At 42.7% G+C, this 26,073-nt stretch overlaps 1 protein-coding gene across 1 annotated transcript in view; it reads right to left on the bottom strand.

The window, feature by feature from the left end:
* The window catches only part of ADGRV1 (adhesion G protein-coupled receptor V1), a 742,217-nt gene that overhangs the window by 545,961 nt on the left and 170,183 nt on the right, over nt 1-26,073 (bottom strand). The window contains exons 21-31 of the mRNA XM_077289021.1: nt 24,258-25,001; nt 22,497-22,870; nt 22,236-22,412; nt 21,055-21,235; nt 20,490-20,692; nt 20,269-20,398; nt 17,879-17,959; nt 16,798-16,937; nt 14,421-15,030; nt 12,351-12,566; nt 10,802-11,017 (exon numbers count right to left, since the gene is read on the bottom strand). Coding sequence (XP_077145136.1) covers nt 10,802-11,017; nt 12,351-12,566; nt 14,421-15,030; nt 16,798-16,937; nt 17,879-17,959; nt 20,269-20,398; nt 20,490-20,692; nt 21,055-21,235; nt 22,236-22,412; nt 22,497-22,870; nt 24,258-25,001 — 3,072 coding nt within the window. The remainder of the gene's footprint in view (nt 1-10,801; nt 11,018-12,350; nt 12,567-14,420; nt 15,031-16,797; nt 16,938-17,878; nt 17,960-20,268; nt 20,399-20,489; nt 20,693-21,054; nt 21,236-22,235; nt 22,413-22,496; nt 22,871-24,257; nt 25,002-26,073) is intronic.

The following is a 26,073-nucleotide window of genomic DNA, read 5'->3' as shown; positions in this document are numbered from 1 at the left end:
TGCATTTAATATGCCTGAAGGCCATTTTGAGCACCTGGTGATGCCTTTTGGACTTTCTAATGCTCCTTCAGTCTTTCAGTCCTTTATGCACGACATCTTCCGTGAATATCTGGATAAGTTTATGATTGTGTATCTGGATGATATTCTGGTTTTTTCGGATGATTGGGAGTCTCATGTTAAGCAGGTCAGGATGGTCTTTCAGGACCTGCGTGACAATGCTTTATTTGTGAAGGGCTCAAAATGTCTTTTTGGAGTCCAGAAGATTTCTTTTTTGGGTTTCATTTTTTCTCCTTCTACTATTGAGATGGACCCAGTCAAGGTACAGGCTATTCATGACTGGACGCAGCCTACATCGGTTAAGAGTCTTCAGAAGTTCTTGGGTTTTGCTAATTTTTACCGTCGCTTCATAGCTTTTTTTTTTTTTCTGGTGTTGTTAAGCCTTTGACGGATTTGACCAAGAAAGGTTCTGATGTGACTAATTGGTCCTCTGCGGCTGTGGAGGCCTTTCGGGAGCTGAAGCGCCGGTTTTCTTCGGCTCCGGTCTTATGTCAGCCAGATGTCTCACTTCCCTTCCAGGTGGAGGTTGATGCTTCCGAGATTGGAGCGGGGGCTGTTTTGTCGCAGAGAAGCTCCGATGACTCTGTGATGAAGCCGTGTGCTTTCTTTTCAAGAAAATTTTCGCCTGCCGAGCGGAATTATGATGTCGGTAATCGGGAGTTGTTGGCTATGAAGTGGGCATTTGAGGAGTGGCGACATTGACTCGAGGGAGCTAAGCATCGTGTGGTGGTCTTGACTGATCACAAGAATTTGATTTATCTCGAGTCGGCCAAGCGGCTGAATCCCAGACAGGCTCGTTGGTCGTTGTTTTTCTCTCGTTTTGATTTCGTGGTTTCGTGTTATGATCCCAATGGCAAGGGATCCCAGAGATTAAGCAAAGTCTGCAAACATAAATACCAGCTCATAGGGAAGTGGTAACTAGGCTGACCATATAGCTGATCCTAGCACAAACACTAACAGTAGCCGGGGAACGTGCCTACGTTGATCCTAGACGTCTCGCGCCAGCCGGAGAACTAACTAACCCTATCAGGGAAAATAAGACCTCTCTTGCCTCCAGAGAAAAGACCCCAAAGAAATACAAGCCCCCAACAAATAATAACGGTGAGGCAAGAAGAAAAGACAAACGTAAGAATGAACTAGATTTTAGCAAAGAGAGGCCCACTGACTAAATAGCAGAAGATAGTAAGATGACTTATATGGTCAGCAAAAAACCCTGCAAAATATCCACGCTGAATATCCAAGAACCCCCAAACCGACTAATGGTGAGGGGGGAGAATATCAGCCCCCTAGAGCTTCCAGCGATATCAGGAATCACATTTTGTACAAGCTGGACAAAAATAAGAACAATGCAAATAAACAAAAGTAAGAAAGCAGGACTTAGCTTATCTTGCAAAGAACCAGGACCTGAAGACAGGAGCAAACAGAAATGAACTGATTACAACGATGCCAGGCACTGGACTGAGAATCCAGGAAGTTTAAATAGCAACACCTGTCATGATCTCAATGGCAAGAGATCATAGCATCAGCATATATAGGAACTAGCTCTTGGAAGATGGAAACTGAGCTGACCATGAACTAAACCTAACGCACAACTAGCAGTGGCCGGGTAGCATGCCTACGTTGATTCTAGATGCCCAGCACCAGCCGGAGGACTAAATAAAGCTAGCAGAGGAAAATATTAGTCCTAGCTCACCTCTAGAGAAATACCCCGAAAGGAGACAGAGGCCCCCCACATGTATTGGCGGTGAATCAAGATGAAATAACAAACGTAGTATGAAAATAGGTTTAGCAAATTTGAGGTCCACTTACTACATAGCAGAAGACAGAAAGGACACTTTCATGGTCAGCTAAAAAACTCTATAAAAACACCATCCAGAAATTACTTTAAAACTCTGGCATTAACTCATAACACCAGAGTGGCAATTCCTGTTCACAAGAGCTTTCCAGACACAGTAACGAAACTACAGCTGTGAACTGGAACAAAAATGCAAAAACAAACATGGACAAGAGTCCAACTTATCTAGTAGTTGTCTAGGAGCAGGAACAAGCACAGAGAGGCTTCTGATAACATTGTTGACCGGCAAGCAACTAACAGAGCAGCAAGGTTATATAGCGACTCCCACATCTTGATGGGAACAGGTGAACAGAGAAGATGAAGACACCAGTTCAATTCCACCAGTAGCCACCGGGGGAGCCCAGAATCCAAATTCACAACAAACACCCCAGGCCTAACGAGGCAGGTGAGTACCAACCTGGTAAAAGACAATCCAAGTGCCAAATCACTAGTGACCACAAGAGGGAGCCAAGAACTATAGTTCACAACAGTACCCCCCCTTTAAGGAGGGGTCACCGAACCCTCACCAAGACCACCAGGGCGACCAGGATGAGCAGCGTGGAAGGCACGAACCAAATCGTGCCGCATGAACATCAGAGGCGGCCACCCAGGAATTATCCTCCTGACCATAGCCCTTCCATTTGACCAAATACTGAAGCCTCCGTCTAGAGAGACAAGAATCCAAGATCTTCTCTACCACGTACTCCAACTCGCCCTCAACCAACACCGGAGCAGGAGGCTCAACAGCAGGAACCACAGGCACAACGTACCGCCGCAACAAAGACCTATGGAACACGTTGTGAATGGCAAACGACACCAGAAGATCCAAACGAAAAGAAACCGGGTTAAGAACTTCCAAAATTTTATAAGGACCAATAAAGCGAGGCTTAAACTTAGGAGAGGAAACCTTCAGAGGGACATACCGAGAAGACAACCAAACCAAATCCCCAACACGAAGTCGGGGGCCCACACCGCGGCGGCGGTTGGCAAAACGCTGAGCCTTCTCCTGTGACAACTTCAAGTTGTCCACCACATGATTCCAAATCCGCTGCAACCTATCCACCACGGAATCCACCCCAGGACAGTCAGAAGACTCAACATGACCCGAGGAGAAACGAGGATGAAAACCAGAGTTGCAGAAGAATGGCGAAACCAAAGTAGCGGAACTAGCCCGATTATTAAGGGCAAACTCCGCCAATGGCAAAAAGGTCACCCAATCATCCTGGTCCGCAGAAACAAAACATCTCAAATAAGCCTCCAGTGTCTGATTAGTTCGCTCCGTTTGACCATTAGTCTGAGGATGGAAGGCAGATGAAAACGACAAATCAATGCCCATTTTAGCACAAAAAGATCGCCAGAATCTGGACACAAACTGGGATCCTCTGTCGGACACGATATTCTCCGGAATGCCGTGTAAACGAACCACATTCTGAAAAAACAAAGGAACCAGATCGGAAGAGGAAGGCAACTTAGGCAAGGGTACCAAATGGACCATCTTGGAAAAACGATCACACACCACCCAGATGACAGACATTCCTTGAGATACCGGAAGATCAGAAATGAAATCCATGGAAATGTGTGTCCAAGGCCTTTTCGGGACGGGCAAGGGCAGAAGCAACCCGCTAGCACGAGAACAACAAGGCTTAGCCCGAGCACAAGTCCCACAGGACTGCACAAATGACCGCACATCCCGTGACAAGGAAGGCCACCAAAAGGACCTAGCCACCAAATCTCGGGTACCAAAAATTCCCGGATGCCCTGCCAACACCGAGGAATGAACCTCGGAAATGACTTTGCTGGTCCATTTATCAGGAACAAACAGTCTGTCGGGTGGACAAGAGTCAGGTCTACCAGCCTGAAATCTCTGCAACACACGTCGCAAATCAGGAGATATGGCCGACACGATTACTCCCTCTTTAAGAATACCAGCTGGCGCCGAGACTCCAGGAGAGTCAGGCACAAAGCTCCTAGAAAGAGCATCAGCCTTAACATTCTTCGAACCAGGCAGGTACGAGACTACAAAGTCAAAACGAGAGAAAAACAATGACCAACGAGCCTGTCTAGGATTCAGGCGCTTAGCAGACTCGAGATACATCAGATTTTTGTGATCAGTCAAGACCACCACACGATGCTTAGCACCCTCGAGCCAATGACGCCACTCCTCAAATGCCCACTTCATGGCCAACAACTCCCGATTACCAACATCATAGTTCCGCTCAGCAGGCGAAAACTTCCTAGAGAAAAAGGCACATGGTCTCATCACAGAGCAACCAGAGCCTCTCTGCGACAAAACAGCCCCAGCACCGATCTCAGAAGCATCCACTTCAACCTGAAAGGGAAGTGAGACATCAGGCTGGCACAAAACAGGCGCCGAAGTAAACCGGCGCTTCAGCTCCTGGAAGGCCTCCACGGCTGCAGGGGCCCAATTAGCCACATCAGAACCTTTCTTGGTCATATCCGTCAAAGGTTTAACAATGCTAGAAAAATTTGCGATAAAGCGACGGTAGAAATTAGCAAACCCCAAGAACTTCTGAAGACTCTTAACAGACGTGGGCTGAGTCCAATCATGAATAGCTCGGACCTTGACTGGGTCCATTTCCACAGCAGAAGGGGAGAAAATAAAACCCAAAAAGAAAACCTTCTGCACTCCAAAGAGACACTTTGAGCCCTTCACAAACAAAGGATTATCACGCAAAACCTGAAACACCATCCTGACCTGCTTTACATGAGAATCCCAATCATCCGAGAAAACCAGAATATCATCCAGATAAACAATCATAAATTTATCCAGATACTTCCGGAAGATATCATGCATAAAGGACTGAAACACTGAAGGAGCATTAGAGAGCCCAAAAGGCATCACCAAGTATTCAAAATGACCTTCGGGCGTATTGAATGCAGTTTTCCATTCATCTCCCTGCCTAATGCGCACAAGGTTGTACGCACCACGAAGATCTATCTTGGTGAACCACTTGGCACCCTTAATCCGAGCAAACAAGTCTGACAATAGTGGCAAAGGATACTGAAACTTAACAGTGATTTTATTCAGAAGCCGATAGTCTATACAAGGTCTCAAAGACCCGTATTTCTTGGCCACAAAAAAGAATCCCGCACCAAGAGGGGAAGAGGATGGGCGAATATGCCCCTTCTCCAAAGACTCCTTGACATAAGAACGCATCGCGGCATGCTCGGGTACAGACAAATTAAATAATCGTCCCTTAGGAAATTTACTGCCAGGAATCAAATCTATAGCGCAGTCACAGTCCCTATGAGGAGGAAGATCACTGGACCTGGACTCACTGAATACATCCTGATAGTCACACAAATACTCAGGAACCTCTGAAGGAGTAGAAGTAGCAATAGACACCGGCGGAGAATCGCAATGAATTCCCTGACAACCCCAACTCGACACAGACATAGCCTTCCAATCCAAAACAGGATTATGGGTCTGTAACCATGGCAGACCTAACATGACCAAATCATTCATTTTATGCAGAACAAGAAAACGAATCACCTCCCGATGTTCAGGAGTCATGCACATGGTCACTTGTGTCCAAAACTGCGGTTTATTTTCTGCCAGTGGCGTAGCATCAATTCCTCTGAGAGGAATAGGAATTTTTAAAGGCTCCAAGACAAAACCGCAGCGCTTGGCAAACGACAAGTCCATAAGACTCAGGGCAGCACCTGAATCCACAAATGCCATAACAGGGTAGGAAGACAATGAACAAATTAAAGTCACAGACAAAATAAATTTAGGCTGCAAATTACCAATGGTGACAGGACTGATAACCTTGGTTAGGCGTTTAGAGCATGCTGATATAACATGTGTAGAATCACCACAGTAAAAACACAACCCATTCTGACGTCTATGATTTTGTCGTTCGGTTCTAGTCAGGATTCTGTCGCATTGCATTGAGACAGGTGTCCGTTCAGACAACACCGCGAGAGGATTAGTGGATTTGCGCTCCCGCAAACGCCGATCAATCTGAATAGCCAGCGCCATAGAATCATTCAGACTTGTAGGAATTGGAAAACCCACCATCACATTCATAATGGCTTCAGAAAGGCCATTTCTGAAATTTGCGGCCAGAGCACATTCATTCCATTGAGTAAGCACGGACCATTTCCGAAATTTTTGGCAGTACACCTCAGCTTCATCCTGGCCCTGAGAGATAGCCAGTAGAGCTTTTTCTGCCTGAATTTCAAGATTAGGCTCCTCATAAAGCAATCCGAGTGCCAGAAAAAACGCATCAACATCCGCCAATGCTGGATCTCCTGGCGCCAACGAGAAAGCCCAATCCTGAGGGTCGCCACGCAAAAAGGAGATAACAATTTTAACTTGCTGAGCTGAATCTCCAGATGAACGAGGTTTCAAAGATAGAAACAATTTACAATTATTCCTAAAATTCCCAAATTTAAATCGATCTCCAGAGAACAGCTCAGGAATAGGTATCTTAGGCTCTGACATAGGACTGCTAACAACAAAATCCTGAATGCTCTGCACTCGTGCAGCAAGCTGATCCACACTAGTAATCAAGGTCTGAACATTCATGTCTGCAGCAAGCTTACAGCCACTCTGAGAAAAAGGGGAAGGAAGAAAGAGGAGAAAAAAAAAACCTCAGAACTCCTTTTCTTTTAATCCCACTTCTGCAATGCATTAACTATTCATGGCCTGGCATACTGTTATGATCCCAATGGCAAGGGATCCCAGAGATTAAGCAAAGTCTGCAAACATAAATACCAGCTCATAGGGAAGTGGTAACTAGGCTGACCATATAGCTGATCCTAGCACAAACACTAACAGTAGCCGGGGAACGTGCCTACGTTGATCCTAGACGTCTCGCGCCAGCCGGAGAACTAACTAACCCTATCAGGGAAAATAAGACCTCTCTTGCCTCCAGAGAAAAGACCCCAAAGAAATACAAGCCCCCAACAAATAATAACGGTGAGGCAAGAAGAAAAGACAAACGTAAGAATGAACTAGATTTTAGCAAAGAGAGGCCCACTGACTAAATAGCAGAAGATAGTAAGATGACTTATATGGTCAGCAAAAAACCCTGCAAAATATCCACGCTGAATATCCAAGAACCCCCAAACCGACTAACGGTGAGGGGGGAGAATATCAGCCCCCTAGAGCTTCCAGCGATATCAGGAATCACATTTTGTACAAGCTGGACAAAAATAAGAACAATGCAAATAAACAAAAGTAAGAAAGCAGGACTTAGCTTATCTTGCAAAGAACCAGGACCTGAAGACAGGAGCAAACAGAAATGAACTGATTACAACGATGCCAGGCACTGGACTGAGAATCCAGGAAGTTTAAATAGCAACACCCCAGGCCTAACGAGGCAGGTGAGTACCAACCTGGTAAAAGACAATCCAAGTGCCAAATCACTAGTGACCACAAGAGGGAGCCAAGAAGTATAGTTCACAACAGTTTCGTACCTGCCTGGTTCGAAGAATGTGAAGGCTGATGCTCTTTCTAGGAGTTTTGTGCCTGACTCTCCTGGAGATTCAGAGCCGGCTGGTATTCTTAGAGAAGGGGTGATTTTGTCTGCCATCTCCCCAGATTTGCGACGTGTGCTGCAAGAGTTTCAGGCGGATAGACCTGATCGCTGTCCACCGGAGAGACTGTTTGTCCCGGATAGATGGACCAACAGAGTCATCTCCGAGGTTCATTCTTCGGTGTTGGCGGGCCATCCTGGAATATTTGGTACCAGAGACTTGGTGGCCAGGTCTTTTTGGTGGCTTTCCTTGTCGCGGGATGTGCGTTCCTTTGTGCAGTCTTGTGGAATTTGTGCTCGGGCTAAGCCTTGCTGTTCTCGAGCCAGTGGTTTTCTGTTACCTTTGCCTGTCCCGAAGAGGCCTTGGACGCACATTTCCATGGATTTTATTTCAGATCTCCCTGTCTCTCAGAGAATGTCTGTCATCTGGGTGGTGTGTGATCATTTTTCTAAGATGGTCCATTTGGTGCCCTTGCCTAAGTTGCCTTCCTCCTCCGAGTTGGTTCCACTGTTTTTTCAAAATGTGGTTCGTTTGCACGGGATTCCTGAGAACATTGTTTCTGACAGAGGATCCCAGTTCGTGTCTAGATTTTGGCGGACCTTTTGTGCTAAATTGGGCATTGATTTGTCTTTTTCGTCGGCCTTCCATCCTCAGACGAATGGCCAAACCGAGCGAACTAATCAGACCTTGGAGACTTATTTAAGATGTTTTGTTTCTGCTGATCAGGACGACTGGGTTACTTTTTTGCCGTTGGCCGAGTTTGCCCTTAATAATCGGGCTAGTTCTGCTACTTTGGTTTCTCCTTTCTTTTGTAATTCGGGGTTTCATCTTCGTTTTTCCTCGGGTCAGGTGGAGCCTTCTGACTGTCCTGGAGTGGATGTTGTGGTTGATAGGTTGTATCAGATTTGGAATCATGTGGTGGACAATTTGAAGCTGTCTCAAGAGAAGGCTCAGCTCTTTGCCAACCGCCGTCGCTGTGTGGGTCCCCGACTTCGCGTTGGGGACTTGGTGTGGTTGTCTTCTCGCTTCGTTCCTATGAAGGTCTCCTCTCCTAAGTTCAAGCCTCGGTTTATCGGTCCTTATAAGATTCTGGAAGTCCTTGGCCCTGTGTCATTTCGTCTGGACCTCCCAGCATCATTTGCTATTCATAATGTGTTCCATCGCTCGTTGTTGCGGAGGTATGTGGTGCCTGTGGTTCCTCCGGTTGAGCCTCCTGCCCCGGTGCTGGTTGAGGGAGAATTGGAATACGTGGTGGAGAAGATCTTGGATTCTCGTATTTCTAGACGGAGGCTCCAGTATTTGGTTAAATGGAAGGGCTATGGTCAGGAGGATAATTCTTGGGTTGTCGCCTCTGATGTTCATGCAGCCGATTTGGTTCGTGCCTTCCATGTGGCTCATCCTGATCGCCCTGGTGGTTTTCATGAGGGTTCGGTGACCCCTCCTCAAGGGGGGGGTACTGTTGTGAACTCTGTGTTCAGGCTCCCTCTTGTGGTCACTGGTGGTATGGTGTGACTTTTGCTTTGGGCTCCCCCTGGTGGCTTTTCCTGTTATCCTGCTGGTCTCTGGCTATCAGCTGGTTCGTTATCCTCTGGGAGGTTCCTATATAGCTCTGTTTTACTTTCACTTGTTGCCGGCTGTCGATGTAATCAGTGCTACTCAGATTCCTTCTGACTACCTTGCTCCAAGTCCATCCAGGATAAGCTAAGTTTTGTTTGCTCATTTTTTGATCAGCAGTGTTTATCATGTTTTCTGTTCCAGCTTGCTAAAATGTAATTCCCTCGCTTGCTGGTTGCTCTAGTGGGCTGAGTTTCTCCCCACACACCGTTAGTTGGTGTGTGGGTTCTTGAAATCTCAGGATGGATATTTTGTAAGGGTTTTTCATTGATCGCATAGACCCCTGCTCTATTTTCTGCTTTCTAGTACTAGTGGGCCTCTTTTGCTGAATCTGATTTCATCCCTATGTATGTGCCTTCTTCTTACTTCACCGTTAATATTTGTTGGGGGCTTCTATATCTTTGGGGATTATTTCTCTGGAGGCAAGCGAGGTCTTTCTTTCTCTTTAGGGGTAGCTAGTTCCTCAGGCTGGCTCGGGACGTCTAGGAATTTTTTAGGCACGTTCACCAGCTACCTCTAGTTGTTTTGGATAGGTTCAGATTTGCGATCAGTCCAGTTACCATCTCCCTAGAGCTCGTCCTTAGTTTAATCACTTGCTGATCTATTTGTGATCCTCAGCCACTCGGGATCATAACAGCCATCTATTTTGTGAAGTGCACCAGTCCCTACTGCAGCAAAACAACCCCACAACATGATGCTGCCACCCCGTGTTTCACAGTTGGGATGGTGTTCTTAGTCTTTCAAGCTGCCCCTTTTTTCCTCCAAATGTAACAATGGTCATTATGCCCAAAAAGTTCAATTTTAGTTTCATCAGACCACAGGACATGACTCAAAAAATGAAGTCTTTGTTCCAGTCTGCATGTGCAAACATTAATCTGGCTTTTTTATGTTTCTTTTGGAGTAATGGCTTCTTCCTGGCAGAGTGGCCTTTTAGACCATGTTGATACAGTACTCGTTTCACTGTGGATATTGACACAATCTTACCAGCTTCCGCCATCATCTTCACAAGTCTTTTGCTTTTGTCCTTGGGTTGATATGCACATGTTGGACTAAAGCACGATCATCTCTGGGACCCAGAACTCGTCTCCTTCCAGAGCGGTATGATGGCTGGACATTCCCATCTTCTTTGTACTTGCGTATAATTGTTTGTACAGGTGAATGAGGCACCTTCAGGTATGTTGAAATTGTACCCAATGATGAGCCAGACTTGTGCAAGTTCACAATTCTCTTCCTGATATCTTGGCTGATTTCTTGAGACTTTTCTATGATTCTATACAAAGAAGCAGTGTGTTTCAGGTGTGCATTAAAATACATCCACAGGTGTGTCTCTAATTAACTCAGATGTTGTCAAAAAACTTATCAGAAGCTTCCAAACACATGACATCATCATATGGGCAGTCCAGAATTGTTTAAAGGCATAGTAATCTGAGTGTAAATAAACTTTTGACTTTGCAGTAAGTAATAAAAATGCTTTAAAACATTTTCTCTCATAATTTGACATTTGGCAAATATTAATAATGATGGTAATCCTAATTGACCTAAAACGGGAAAGGTTTATTCTGATCATATGTCAGCTATTGAGAAAAACATGCACATGTGTCTTTTTAAATAGTGCATGGAAAATTCTGGCTTCAACTGTATTTGTTTTTGCAAGAATTAAGACAATTCCCCTAATAAAGTACTTTGCAAAGTTTCATGACTTATCATGTTGTAAAAAAATATATAAAATTCAAAAATAAAAGTTTAATTACTCTTTAACCTAAAAAAAAGTGAAAGATGTATTATTCTTACCAAAAGAGCCATAGGGATCATCTGACGCTTCAATAATTATGACTGCTTCTAGTATGTCTCCTACTAATGCTCCGCCAGTGGTCTGGTTTAACAGCTGGACCTGGAAAGACTCTTCCACTTCAGGATTGATGTCATTGATTATATATATTGGCACAGCTTTGCTTGTTTCACCTTCAAGCAAAACTACATCTGAAGAAGCTACGCTGTAATCTTCACCTGAAAGATTAAATGAGATAACATAATGTAGGCATAAAACAACTATACCCATAGCATACATTACAGTCTAATGCTAACACTAAAGTAAATAGAGTACGGTACATGGAGTTTGACTTTTTTATACAATAGTAGTTATGTTTTTTGTTACTGTGAGCACAGAGCTATAAGAATTACCTCCAAAATTATTATATGTGAAATTGGACTTAACTGGGACAAGATTGCTATCTGAGACTGCAACAACCATGACATTACAGTGGTCTACATTTTATCTACATAGAACTAGTTAAAGTCTTAAACTGTACTTTGTATGTGTATATCTATATATGGCCTGTATGGGTAGGGATTAGTGATGAGCAAACGTTCTCGGACAAGGTGTTATTGGAGCATGCTTGGGTCCTTACCGAGTGGCTTCTGGGTTTCTCAAAAAATATGTTCTAGCCCCCAGGGCTGCATGTCTCTTGGCTGTTAGACCGCCGCAACACATGTAGGGATTACCTGTTTGTTAGGCAATCCCTGCATGTGTTGCGGCTGTAGAACAAGACATACAGGTGCGGGGACTCGAACATATCTTTCGAGCAAAGCAGAGACACTCGGTTAGCACCAGAACTTGGTTAAAACCAAATCTAAGCATTTTCGCTCATCACTAAGTAGGGTTTCAAGGCAGAGCAGAAAAAATGGCAATTACTGCAATGATTAAGAAGCTCAATTTTCCCCAAGTATTAATTGATTTTAACATTGTCAGTATTCTAACGAGTGTGACAAATGACTTCCAGCATTGTCCCCTGTAGGGAGCCTCGTCTATAACCTGTAACCTGGTGGACAGAAATCAGGGACCAATAGTATCCAGACAGTGCTGTTTATTCATATTTTCGATACTCAATATATTACAAAAAGCTGAAATCAGATATTGTAGAAAAAAGTAAAAAGGTATTAATTTATTTGCACTTCATTAAAAAATTATGTATAAAAGAACTCAGGACAACTATGGCTGGCTTACGCATTTCAAGCTCTCCTTAGTCATTAACCATAGGAATGTTACAGTACAGAGGCAGTAGCTGCTATGGCAGATGTAATGCAGCACTATGAAAAAAAGGGAATGAGAACGGACGCGCTGTGACATAATGCATCTATTAACTTAGTGTGTCGCCACTGCTGGCTGGTAATACATCCGTACCTGTTTGGGAGTTTTGGGAACAAAACTAAAGCATTAAGAACAGCTTCTTTTGATCAGCCAGCTCCATCTAAATATTCAAAGACACTGAGTATTGAAAATATTTGTGCATTTAAACTGCAAAAAAAAAGTCTCAGAAGAACTGAATCAGGTTGGACTTACCAGCTGTAGCGGTTATTGGCACTGCTTTAAATTTTACTGAGACATCACCAAACATCCCGCCAGTTCTAATGACATTGATTATTGGCCCAACATAACTCTCTGCTATGCGCACAGAGGTGGTAGACAGCTGGAGAACACCAAATGCATCGTCACTGGCATTTATAATGACATGAGCCACTGTATCAGCCCTAGATCCCAGCCGTGGAGAACTAGAGACTGAAGAAAAGAGTGAGCAAGAAAAAACACAGTGATAGAGCGATTATGGTATCAGTCATCTCATAAAAAGCACAATAAGCAATTTTGGTAAAGACAGATCTCTCAATTCTACATCAAATATGACATCAAATAAAGTGCAACTCTCAGCAAATTTCAGGCCAATTACAGTAATATTAGTAAAATGGACCACTATCACACCAAGCCTGCCGTTTTCTCAAATGCAAGTTTCCGAAATGCTCTCAACATTAAAGGTTTTCAATACCAACAACACATGAAATAACAAAACTGATGTATGTTAGTGGCTATACATGGATATTTGCTAGAAAGACAACTCCTATGAAACATATTTGACAAGTTTTCTAAATTTTTTCTCAGGAGGCTATGGATAGAGGCACGCATGCAAGCTGCTGAGTATTTATGAAAGCACATAACCTTTCGGGAAGGTCAAACTTGGTTCCTGCCTCTTGAATGTGAGTTTAGATGCAGGAGCTGAGTCTGATGATGAAGTATCTCAGTATCACAATGATGTGTTGAGGAAGCACTACCTTGCAGAGGCTGGTACAGCACCTAGGAGGCTTGCTATCTACTGTCACGAGATTGTCATGTCCACCTGGAAGACCAGGAGTTAGATGGTCACGTTGGGTAATTAACTTCTTGTGGATACTGATAGGTCATATGAGTGATGGTGTGATTCATGTCCTATTTTAAATAGATTGCCATTACTTCAGTACTGAGAGGGTTAAGGACTCTTTCCATGCTGCCTGAGACCATACAGCCTGGTTGTTCTCAGCTGCAGCCACTTATCATTTTCTACCTCTTTATATACTTGCTCTGGGCGTTTAGTCCCTGCCGGTGATAGATTTGTCTTCCTGTGCTGAGTGCTAAAGCTAAGTGGCTGGAGTGCAGCTGTTGTAGTAGTGATCTGAAGTTTGCTGGTGTACGTGTGTCCCTTTTCCCATTTAGTTTATTCCTCCCTGTCCCTATCCTGAGCCCTATTGTTGGCTTGTTCTTTTCTATGAAAGAAGTTTTTTGTTATCCCGGTTTTGTTTTGTGTCTTGTTTACCTCACTTTTCTGTCCCATGCCTCATAGGGCCGAGGGGACAGATTAGGGTTTAACAGGAGTATAGCAAGGCCAGAGACCCAGGCCTCTCTACCTTCAAGAGTACCCCCCAGACAGGGATAGTTAAAGTCCCAGTTGCAGGGACAGTTTGATGCCCCTCTCACTTACTGAAGACCGTTACAGTGTGACACCTACTTAGGGAGTACAAGAGGTCTCCTTTTTTCCGGAAAGATCACAGTCATTCCAGAGAGTATGCACTCACACCATTTTTGGTTGTAGTGATGTATTTCACAAGCTGCCTCTTGCATTCACCCTATCCTTTATGCTACATCCTCCCTCATTGGGACAAGGACGTCTGAAAGGTGCAACTCTAGCTGATAGCTGCAGAGTACTGAAGAGGTCGTCATTTTGACATGTTATACTGGTCAGTAACATTCAGCATTTTGGTGCAAAAAGTGATATTGATGAACACCTGCTGGCAAAATGTAATAATGTGACTACTTTGCTATAGCATACAAACAAACAAATAAATCACACTGGGTAATTTTTGTTTGTATTATTTGTAATTTTGTTTAGCATGACTGTATCCGATTTATCCAAAACATCAGCGTCAATCCCATTCAATCCTGCCATTATAAATCACTTCTTATATAACTATTTTAATTCAAAATATTTAAACTTTTTTTAACCATGACAATAGTTTGGCTTCTGAGTACATTTCATACTATCTAAAGAAAAATGCTAAATATTCAGCATATGCAAAGATATAAAACATATATTAAAATATAGCTTACCAGGATGACTTTGCGCTTTTTCTACCAATGTAACATTGAATAATTCAACAAAAAGGGACTCAGATCTCTCCGGATCATTGTCATCCAAAATGGGGAGAAAGATGTTGACTTCACTAATATTTGATGTGAAGAGGACACTCCCGTAGATGGGCCAGTAGTCTTTCCATCGAGTGGCTCTTGCAATATTTGTAGGGAAAAATGAAAGTGTTTCAGAATCCATCATAGTTTGGTAGGTAACCATGACCGATCCCATCAGTCCACTTAATCTTTTAATTGTTAAAGAAACATTTTGATTTTTTTCCTCAACTTTTATGGGTCGATTAAGTTCAGAAAATATAAAAAGACCATATGGGTCATCATTAGCAAAAATGGTAAGTGATGCATTGGTAAAATTCCCCAGTCTTCCACTGGAAACATGAGTGATTATAATGGAAAAATCTTTATCCAATTCTGGTACATCATCAGGAGACACCAATACAGTTATATTTCCATCCATTTGCCCCATTTGAAAAGTTACATTGCCAGATGTAAAAGCCAAATCTCCAAATGGGTCATAATCTATTTTCCAGAACACATGCACTAATGACAAAGCGCCGTGATGACGCAAAACCTATAAAAGTAAGATAAAAATAGTTAAAGTTAGTTGTCTTTAAAGGCTACTAACACTTTAGAAATGTAAAAAAAATATTTTTACATATGTTAGTGGTTACATTTAGTTAATAAAATTGCAATAAGCTTCAATCTGTAATTTTCATTCCTTTATTTATTTTTAGGCCCTATGATATGCAGTTTGCTCCAAGTTTCCCATTTTTCTCTTGTGGAACTTTCTCTCCAGTAACATAGTCTGTATGTATATAGAGCACTGCTGTCTTCATATATGAGCACAGCTTCTATCCTGCACTTATTTCCTGATCTGTAGCCTGTTTTCTCTGCACTCACGGAGACTACACATGCTTTCTTCCCTGCCCATACTCTTGAGATAAGTGTATAAACACCTCCTTTTCCTTGCTGACATCTTTAATATGGAGAGAAAGGAGGCAAAGAGCAGAGAGGGACCTCAGAACTGAGCAGTGTTGTGTAATTTGTAAGTGACCTATAGCTATGAAATGTAAATTCACAACCTTCAGATATAATCCAGTGTGAACAACCTTGGTTCTTTTCTGACAGATTTGTAACATGTTTGCAAACACTCAGTTAGCTATAAGTCTTCCAGATACTCCACAGCAGAAAAATGGTAGGATATGCTTAATTAAGTCTATGTAAAAATTGCTTAAAGGGGTTGTGTGCTACTTTTATAGTGATGGCCTATCCTTAGGATAGTTCATCAATACCAGATTGGTGGGGGTGCAACATCTGGCACCCCTGTCGATCAGCTGCTCTTGGTGCCGCTGGCATCCAGATGAGTTCCGCAGTGGAGTGGAATAGGACAGCTCCATCAACTGTATAGTGGCCGCAACGGGGTACTGCATATCCACTCCTTTTCATTTGAATAGGGAAGGATGTGCAGTACCCGGCTGTGGCCACTATACAACTGACAGAGCTATGCAGCGCAAAAAACTGATCACATCTGGTCACCGCCGGCACCGGGGACAGCTGAAAGGGAGTGGACATATGATGTACAAGTATGTCATACTGTATGTCAGTAAGGGGCTAAGAGATGAATTGTGTCACTAAACAATATGCTAAAATCCAGCAAACTATGTTCTAAAGGCATTAAAATACAATAAGGAGGCATGTGGACAGGAGACCAAGGGCCAACAGGGCTGTAGAGGTGCCAATACAGGAGGTGAAAATCTGTTATTTTCATTTTACCCTGTGAAATCGAGTACTCCAGACGGGGGTTGTCCAACGAGTGCACAGACCCTTTAGAAAAGAGAGTAACTCTGTATCGCCCTCCAGAGGATGAAGTGTAAATGACATTTTGGAGACAGATTTATAGCTTTTCATGCCAGTTGTAATGTTACCCGTAACATTGAAAAAAAACATTAAACAGAACAAAGTTAAGGGATAAAACGACCAAAAGCTAAAGATGATTACCACCTATCCAATAAATGGGACATAAATGTCTAATCGCCGGGGGCCACGCCGCAGCAGTGGGATGCACCATTAATTACTAGAACAGTGGATTCGAGCCTCCCATTCCTTCCCTTTTAATATTTATCATATGGCTGACAGAAGCAGCCAGGCGGAGCAGTCGGCTATATCGTTCACTCCCATAGATATTGAATAGAGTGGCGGGGAGGAGAAGACTCGGGACACTGTGTGGTCAGACAAGATGTGGCCCTCAGCAATGAGACACTTATTCTATGGAGAGGCGAACAATGATTTTAGTGAGATAATCAGATAACGCATGTAGGACTGGACAGTTTGCACTCGCCTGAAATGAAACAGCGTTGTATCCAGATTCGGGCTCAGTTGTGTTCAGGAACAAAGAATCACGTCTGAATTCAAAGACACCATGAGCATCATCAGAGTCTTCAATGGTCACAATGATGTGGGAGGCAATACCCAGACTAGCTGTTCAAGAGACAACCAACAAAACAGTCAGTATTATACAGCAAAAATCAGTCTTCTAACTAGATGAGATAATAAAACTAGCAGTATGATTAACAATGTACAAGCTGGTTATTTCATTTTAGGAAAAACAATACAAAAAAAATCTGTATTTTATTTTTATTTTTTTTACAACTTTATGATAAAATTGCAATTGGATCTATGACTACATTAACTAAATAAATTTCATTAAAAGCCTCACTTATCCATGGAATAAGTGTTGATCTAAGGGGTCCGACCACTGCTGGGTCCCTTACTGATCCCAGAAACGGGGCTCTTCAAATGCCTCATATGAAACGAAAAGTGGCCAGAGATGAGCAGCACTGCTCCATTTATTCTCTATGAGTCTGCTACAGATAGCCGAGCTCAACTTTTTCTGGCAGTCCCACAATGAATGAACGGAGCCGTAGCCACCACACCAGATGGGACAATTCAGTGCCATGTTCTTTAGATCAGCTGGGATACCAGCAGTTGGACTTTCAGGTGAAACCAAAATCTGGCGTTATTTCCCACAATAAGAGCCTTCTTTATTCCTGGAGGCCTCCATTAAGAGGATCACTGATGATAGAGGCAATAACATTCGTTTCTCCAAAACTGACACTCTGCAATTGTACGAATGCAAAAGGTACATACTCTAATAAGATTTGCTGTTAATCACTAAGATCTATCCAGTCCAAGCAATGCAGATCTGTACAAGATGAGTTTTATATCGTGTCTAGCCGTATAATTACAAAACTTCCTCGAAGTAGTCTTAAAACAGGAAGAACCTGCACTGTGATCCAAAGTGAGATAAAAAAAAAAAAAAAAACAAAGCAGAAAAACTGTCCCTGAAATTGACTGTACTTCTGGATAAAGCTACGCCATGACATTACATAGAGAGGAAGGCGTGAGAGCGAAGTGCTTACCCCTCTGGTGGACGGCTGGAAGGAACAGTTCCATGTCACCATCACCACTAGCAAAGGCATCGTCCCTAAAGAGTTCAGCCACTTCAGGAAGAGACACACAGAAGACACGTATACATATATACATATAAAAGAGATAGACAGGAGACTGAGAGCACAATTACTGACAAGTAGAGCAGTGGAAGAAGATTTCCTTTAAAGAATAACTAAAGTTTCATTTTTTTTAACAATTTTGTCCATCGTGGAAAGTTATGAAACATTGCAAATCACTTTATTAGGGGATTTGTCTCCATTCCTGTAAAAACAAATTCCATGTAAGTGGCTTCCAAACCCTGGCTTCTCCCTAGTCTAGTTCCCTGCCTCAGCTGCAATGATATCAGAACCTAATCATAGAGTATAGATGATGGCAGTGATGGGTCAACACCTGCCCCCTTTTCTGAGTGTTGTCCTTACCATATAATCTCCAGCAGCAGCTTATCCCCAGCGTTAGTGAGGCGCCGGTGCTGAGCTGACTGTTTCACTGCCATCATCTGTACTCCAAATGAGAACATATTGATAACAACCCAGCTATAGGCAGGTGAACAGACTGGGGAAAAGAAGGAGGTTGGAAACCACTGAATTGTTTTACAGGAATTCATAAAAAATCCCCTAATAATGTGATTTTCAATATTTCATAACCTTTGTTGCTGGACAAAATTATTACAAAAAAAATGAATTACTCTTGAAGTGATAGATTTCAACAGTAGAGTAAGCGTAAGGTTACTGTAGAATAATCTTACAAAATGCATCAGCTATACTGGGTAAAGGTGATAAACATGTAAAGCGCCATGGAATAAATGGTGCTATAACAATAAATAATAATAATAATAATAATAAACGTATGATCACTTGGGTTCCATCTACTGGGACCACCACTAATCACAAGAGGGGGATTTTTGTAAACATTTCATGACTCTTGGACTGACGGAGATAGCCAAGTACAAGAACTTTGCAATATGTGTTAATTTTCCAATCACTTGGCTTGTATAGCTACTATGTTGACTACGCATCTCCATGGTAACAAACACTAAATAAGTTCTGTAGACTGAATTCCTAAAATCTCAGACCGATATCAGACTACACAAAGTTTGTTGTCTGTTACCATGGAGACACTTATTCTGCTTGGGAGATATAACAAAGAAAATGGCATGAAATTCTCTATTAAGATCAATTGCAAAACTTAGGAAAATGGAAATAACTTGGGCGAGGATCTTGTCATGCACAAACAAAATGCACCAAATCTAGAAATGTGATTAATAGAGATGAGCAAATCAACTCCCAGGACCCTTGTCCAGCGGCCACATCCGTATTCTGTGGTCAACGGACGGGGCCCTGAGAACTGCCCCCTACCTCACGGCATCTCTGGCCCCTCTTTTGATTAGGAAGCCTGGCACAATGTCATCACTGTGGTGTGATGTGCATATGACATTGTACAAGGTTGGATAATCAAAGGAGGAGCTTGGGCTTTTGGGAGGTATGAGGAAGTTCTCAGGGATCCCATTCAGCAGCTGTGGAATACCGATGTGACCAGAGTCCTGTGAGACTATTAGATCATCTCTGGTGATTAAGTGAGAAAATGAAAATAAACTCAGATTTATCAGTTTTCGCAAGAATTTAAGGGCAAAATTGGAATGTCACAGAATATTTACACTATTTCTAGTTTTCACACCAGTCCTGGACACTTTTTAAAAAGTGTTTGGAACTTAACAGGGGGTGGAGTGTACATGGCCAAGCATGGCTGACAAATTCATAATAACGTAAGCTACAAAGGTAATTTAGTACATTTTTGCAGTGGAGCATGGCAGACGAATTTGGCTCTGCTTACTCCAGCGCACACTTAAAGGGAATCTGTCATCAGGTTGTTGCTACCCAATCTGAGAACAGCCTGATGTAAGCGAAGAGAACCTGAATCCAACCATGTATCACTCAGATTAATGGGTGCAGCCATCCTGACACAATCAGAGTTTTAAGATTTAGCAATGCAGCAGAGCTCAGGAAGCTGCCCCCACCCACTCCAGGCTCTCTTTATACAGTGTTAATAGAAAATGAGATGCTTATCACAGGAAGGGGGTGTGTCGGACTACCATGTTGGTGCTACTGTGACATAGCAATGATAAGCTCTTGGTGCTAAAACAATCAATGCAAGTAAACAAAACCATAGAGAGTGATAAGAGAGACATTGCTGAAATCTGTGTTTTAACCCCTACATCATGCTATCTTCAGATAACATAGCAAAAACCTGATGACATATTGCCCTTAATCAAGACTGGTGTACAAAATTCCTATATTGATCAAGTAGGGCCTAGGTGTCACTGTATCAGACAAGTGAACATGGAAGGCTTTATCACACTTACCACTTGCGTCAGCATTCCAAAGTTCAACTTTAAAGGATTTGGCCAGCTCAGGTACAGAATTATCAGTGATGCTAACATAAATGAATTTATATCGCTCTCCGGGCTGGAATTCCAAAAAATCTGCTGTTTCCTTTAGGTACAAAAAAAGAGTAAAAATATGTATGAGCTTGTTACCCAACCCTGGACTAGGCATGCAATATATGTCCTTCTCAACTAGTCACCTGATAGTCCTGTGGACTGAGAGCAGTCATTGGAGAAGTCCTATATTCAACTCTTATACGTCCCAAGAGTCCTTGGGCCCGAACCACAAGCAGCTTAACTTGTCCAATTTCTTCTTTTATTTTTATAGTAGGAACAGATTTTGCAGGAATAGTCATGTTATCACCTGGTTTTGGAGGAGGCTCCACAGAGAACTGAAGTAGTCCTGCAGAAAACATATATTATCAACATGTATACATTGTAACCATTGTAACCATCAAAGGGGTTGTCCGTACCCACACAATGCCTGCTTAATCACTTAAATGCCCCATAGAGAATGAAAACAATCTACACTCGCCTCCTGCAGTTGCTGTTCCCAGCGGCTGCTGATTGGCTGCAGCGGTCACGTTGCACAACAATATCCCACGGCCCATCAGGAATAGCAGAGCTGTCATGGGTAGAACGTTGCAACTGAGGGAGGTAAGTGTAGATTATTTTTATTCTCAAGTGATTGAGCAGGAGTTTTCCACCGGTTAACAACCCCTTTAAACAGAACAGTACACCAATTGTATCACAATTCTCACTTACCATAAGGGTGATCACTTGCATTAATTGTAATATCTTCTGATTTCATATTAGGGTCTATACTGGCTCCACTGGTGGGAGTGGACCCGGCTTTCCCATCAGCAGATATGGCATGTGTCAGAGTTACTTGGAAATGTTCCATAAGTTCTGGGATATCATCATCCAGAACATCCAGATTTAACACCTATTTAAAATAAATTGCAAATGAATAATAATCCTCTACTAATACAGGGTGAGAAAATAAAATGTCCTGTATACACAATATTGTGGAAAGGTGGGCTACCAGTGGCCCCGCAGGCCATGCTTTTTTTTTTATCATGCATGGCCCTCTGAAGACTCAAATTCCTGGCCAATGCCGCAGATTATTCATGTTTTCCTTAGAAGTATCACTCTGCCATCTCTTTACCCAATGGTTAGTGAGGGGAACCCCTGACATATCTGCATTAGTATCCCAGATGAAGAATCTATTGGGAATTAACTTAGTAGAGGCTGGCAAGCATCGATAGAGAAACGCAAAAAAGGCTGTCTCCAAAGCCAAGGAGCTAACATTTGTTTTCCTTATACCAAAGAGGAAACAGAAAAGATGTTACTGCCTATGCGATATAATGAATGTTACAGCCTGGAAGAGCTCAGGGGCACACTTGGCATCTTTGAACTCACCCGGCATAGTGTCTATGTAGCCTGAAGGAAATATATGAGATTATGGGGCATCAGAGTGGCAGCTGATTCATTATGACAGATGGGAGGCGTTGTGTCTGCAAGATGGCGCTCGCAGTCACTCTCAGTCCTGTTTTAGTCATTTCTTCTTTCACTCATGAATTCTTGAATTTACTTTTTTTTTTTTTATTTAGTGCTCTTTTCTTATAGGTGCTCAATTTATGTGTTGTTTCCCCAAAGCATTGTACTTATTAGGTTTATGTACTATAACATGGGAGCTTCGTAAAGAAGTGCTAATTTACTTTCATGCAACCATGACTGTAAATGTGTGCTCTTATACCCATCACTTGGACCCTTATTGTTGAAAATCAAAATAAAAAAAAATCTTTAAAAAAGAAAAGATGTCAGAAACACTATTCAACTGGTCATCTGCTTACAGCAAAGGTGCCATAAAGAGCTACGTACCTGAAATAATTAAACGTCTAATGTGCAGATATACAGTATATATACACCGTATATTCTGTTACCTTTGATCTCTGAGATGGTAGGAAGGTGATATTGCCACTACTTGTAGTAAAATCGACTACTGGCTCATCACTGGCTCCAGGGTCAGTCTGACGAATGTTGTAGAAGAGATACACCGTGTCCAGTGCTCCTCGTGTGCGTTCCACCACACATGAGATGATAGCTCCTTCTTCTGAAGACTAAAAACACAAGAAATCCAACACTTATCACTTTTGCTATTATGAATAAGGCATTGTATTTCATGTTTGTCTTTCTCTTCTTACCTGGGGAATACATGGTCCAGTAAAGCCAAACAAGCCATTGGCGTTATCACTTTTCAGGATGCTTATTAAGGCTGTTGTGTTTTCCTTTGGGATCCTTGCTCCACCAAACACAGATACTAGCTTTAGCATGAAGAGTTCTTCTCCTTCTTCCTCATTGTCATCCCTGGCAGATACAACAAACGACTTGTGTATTTCTCCTTGTCTGTATTCTAAATAGCCAGAAATTGGGTGCAGGTCGCTTTTGGCTGGAGTGGAATGAAGTTCACTAATCTCTTCTCGAGAAAGTCTTTGATCGTATATTCTCACATCTTGGAGAAAGCCGGTGTACCTGCTGCCTCCATTTGCTCCTGCACCAACCCGCAGGGTTCCTGGATCTAAAAAATAAAACAGATACATTGATCTACAAACGGGTTGGTTTCATTTTGTTTTGTTATTGTTGTTGTGAGGTGGAGCCCCTTTATCAAAGAGATGACAGATGGTATGCCACTTAAATGTAATATACTGTATGATGTAGTGGCTATTGATGGTAGAGGGGCTTTTCACTCAGGGGTGATGGAAGACTGAATGGGCATATAGTAGTCAGTTGAGTAGCTTTAATCATTGGGAGGCAAATAGCTTGATGGTTTTAAGGCCGGTGTCACACTTGCAACTGCAATGTGAGAAACTTGCACGAGTCTCTCGCCTCAATACCCGGCACTGCTGCTGGCACTCGGGACTGGAGCGTGCGGCTGCATAGAAATACATGCAGGTGCACACTCCGGTATGAGTGCCGACGGCAGTGCCGGGTGTTGAGGCGAGAGACTCGTGCAAGTTTCTCACATTGCAGTTGCAAGTGTGACACTGGCCTAACAGTGTTACATGAGACAACAGTTGGACTTGAAAATATTTAGTTGTTTACAATCATGACAATTTGTGGCACTTCCATCTCACCAAATCTATCACTCCCTGACAGTCCCTGTACCCCTATTTCAAAAGAGCATAGACTTTCCCAGTACGGATCACAATATTTACCTTTTTTTGGCAGCAATCCCCTGCAGTAGTTGTTTGCCACTTTGCACTAACTTCAGGTCTACCCTTTTCAGGTATCGTGGCTCAGTCTCTCAAACACAGAATTCAGTTTCTGATTTGTCTCTGGCGTGGCACTCCTCTACACCGACTCCTCTGGTAGGGCAAGTCCTGGCCTCTCACAGGTGGCTATCTTTTTGCCTCTTACAGAAGGTTGCACCATTCACAGTTAGGAATAAGTCTCTTTGCTCCCCTCTGCTGCAGCAACTCTCAGCTTTTAGTGATGGCTTTAGTGATGGTATGCCGCTCTCCTCAAAAAAACACTTTACTTTGGCCTCTAGCCATGATGTGTCATCACAAGTGACTGCTGCAATCAATCACTGGCTTCAGCGGTCACATGTGATATTTCATTGCTGGAGGCCAGATGCACAGAGGTTAGAAAACGCCCAGAGAAGTGTTGCAGCAAGGGCACCAGGGGAAGTGAATATAGAGGGCTTTTTTATTTTATTCCAACAGTAGCTAGTTGTTGAACTGAATGCTTCAGATTCATGTGGATTGGACAATATTGGGCAAATATAAATATTGGGCAAAGATTGGGCAAATTGGGCAATATTTCTCTTCCATCAGACATGATGCACATTGCGGCTTTTTCATTTTTCACAAAAGCTGACCTTAGAACATATTAGAATGAATGATTAAGATATTTACAATCTAACACATTTATTTATGCAAAGTAGAAATTAATGGTTAACATACCGTTAATTATGGCTTCTCCTTTCAGACTTTTTACTCCTCCAGGGACAAGATTTCCATCAATATAAAACTCTATAAATCCATCATCTAATGTAATCAGTATATGGGTCCATGCATTTTGTTCCATGAATTTCGAGACTCCGGCTTTAGTCAGAAAAGTAGTATTAGATCCGAAGGTTACATAGTATAGGAGGACCATGATATACGAGTCATTTGTTTCAACTTTCACACCATAATACATTGTTCCATTATCATTTTCCTTTGAAATGACAAACCCATTAGTGTTTATCTGTGGTATGGTCCACGCCGAGAAAGTAAAGTTGGTCAGAGTAGTATTTAAGCTATGATAATACTGTGACTCAATCACTCCAAATGCACCTTCACTGCCGCTGAAGAATAAGGCGTCTGTTCCGCTGTGGTGTCGGCGCATATGTGGTTGTAGCTCCACATAAGAGGGGAAATCAGCAATAAGCAACAGGTCCACCATAGGAGGAAGGCCGGTTTTGAATCCTGTGGAATAAATTTCCCATCCAACGCGCACATCTCCAAATGTTCCCTGACGTCTCCAAATAGAAATGTTGGTCACATATCTGATGTCATCTACTGACAAGACATCTTCAGCCACTACCTGATTCTGTGTCTCTGGACCAATTACAAATACTCCAAATGGGTCATCATTGAAAGGAATCAGCACAGTAACATTTAGATTTGTTTTTGCCAGCTGACCACCGGGCCCTGGAAATCCACCTACAAGTATAATAATTAACAAAAGAATTATCAACAACTGAAAAATGGGGTTAAAGGGGTTTTCTAGTTTAGGAAAAACAGTTTTATAGACCCTAAAGGGAATTCAGAGCTAATAGAGAATGATTTTTTAGGATCTACATCACTTGGCAGAGTGGAAAGCTGTTGCAAAATGCATCTGGGACATTCCCTGCCCAGCATTACATGGCCAACAAAATGAATTGAACTGAAATGTTATAATATTTTATTGTGAACGTTCAATTAAATCAATCACTTAGGCTAGGTTCACATTGTGTTAATGGGTTAACGCTAATGGACTGCGTTGCTCGGCGAAATTGTCGCAATTAACGCCGTGCAACGGGTCCGTTAGCGCACCCATTGACAGCAATGTGATTTGTCTCTGTAGCGAATCGCTAGCGCATGCCATTTTCGGCACGCGCTAGCGATGTGCCGTTCTTTTGTGACGGACCTCGGACGCTGCTTGCAGCGTCCGAAGTGCGTCCGATGTCCGGTCCTCACTAGCGCAGATCGGGGATCTGCGCTAGCGGGAATGATGAACGCGAACCCTAAAGAAACATTGCGTTAGCGCAATCCGCTAGCGCTATGCGCTTAACGGATTGCCCTAACGCAATGTGAACCTAGCCTTAGTGTCAGGTTTCCCTACAGACTATGGTCGGTCACCGGGCGATCCAAGTGAGGACAATTTTGATCAATTTATTTTCAAGGAACCAGTCTAAGGCCTTCTTTACATCTACGTGTCTCCAGTATGTGAGGCATCTGATTTTTTTTTCATGAATACCACATGTACCCATTATAACCTACGCTGCAGCACAAATGTAGGTGTGTTTGCATGGACCGGGTATCCATGAAAACCACAAGGAGATATGTCCGTTTTTTAACAGCAGCACCAATGACAAGGGCCAATACAAGTCTATGAGTCCTTGGAAATGACGTACAGCACATGTATGGCATGTTTAACATTGCACAGTATAGGAGAAGCTTTGTAATTGATTTTTCTTAAGCCATACCGGAAAAAAAAAAACAGAAGAAGCACTGATGACACACTGATCCAAAA

This window comes from Ranitomeya variabilis, chromosome 1 (genome assembly GCF_051348905.1).
Source record: "Ranitomeya variabilis isolate aRanVar5 chromosome 1, aRanVar5.hap1, whole genome shotgun sequence".
NCBI lineage: Eukaryota > Metazoa > Chordata > Amphibia > Anura > Dendrobatidae > Ranitomeya > Ranitomeya variabilis.
Note: the sequence above shows the minus strand (reverse complement) of the source record. Positions and strands in the feature narration are given on the sequence as shown.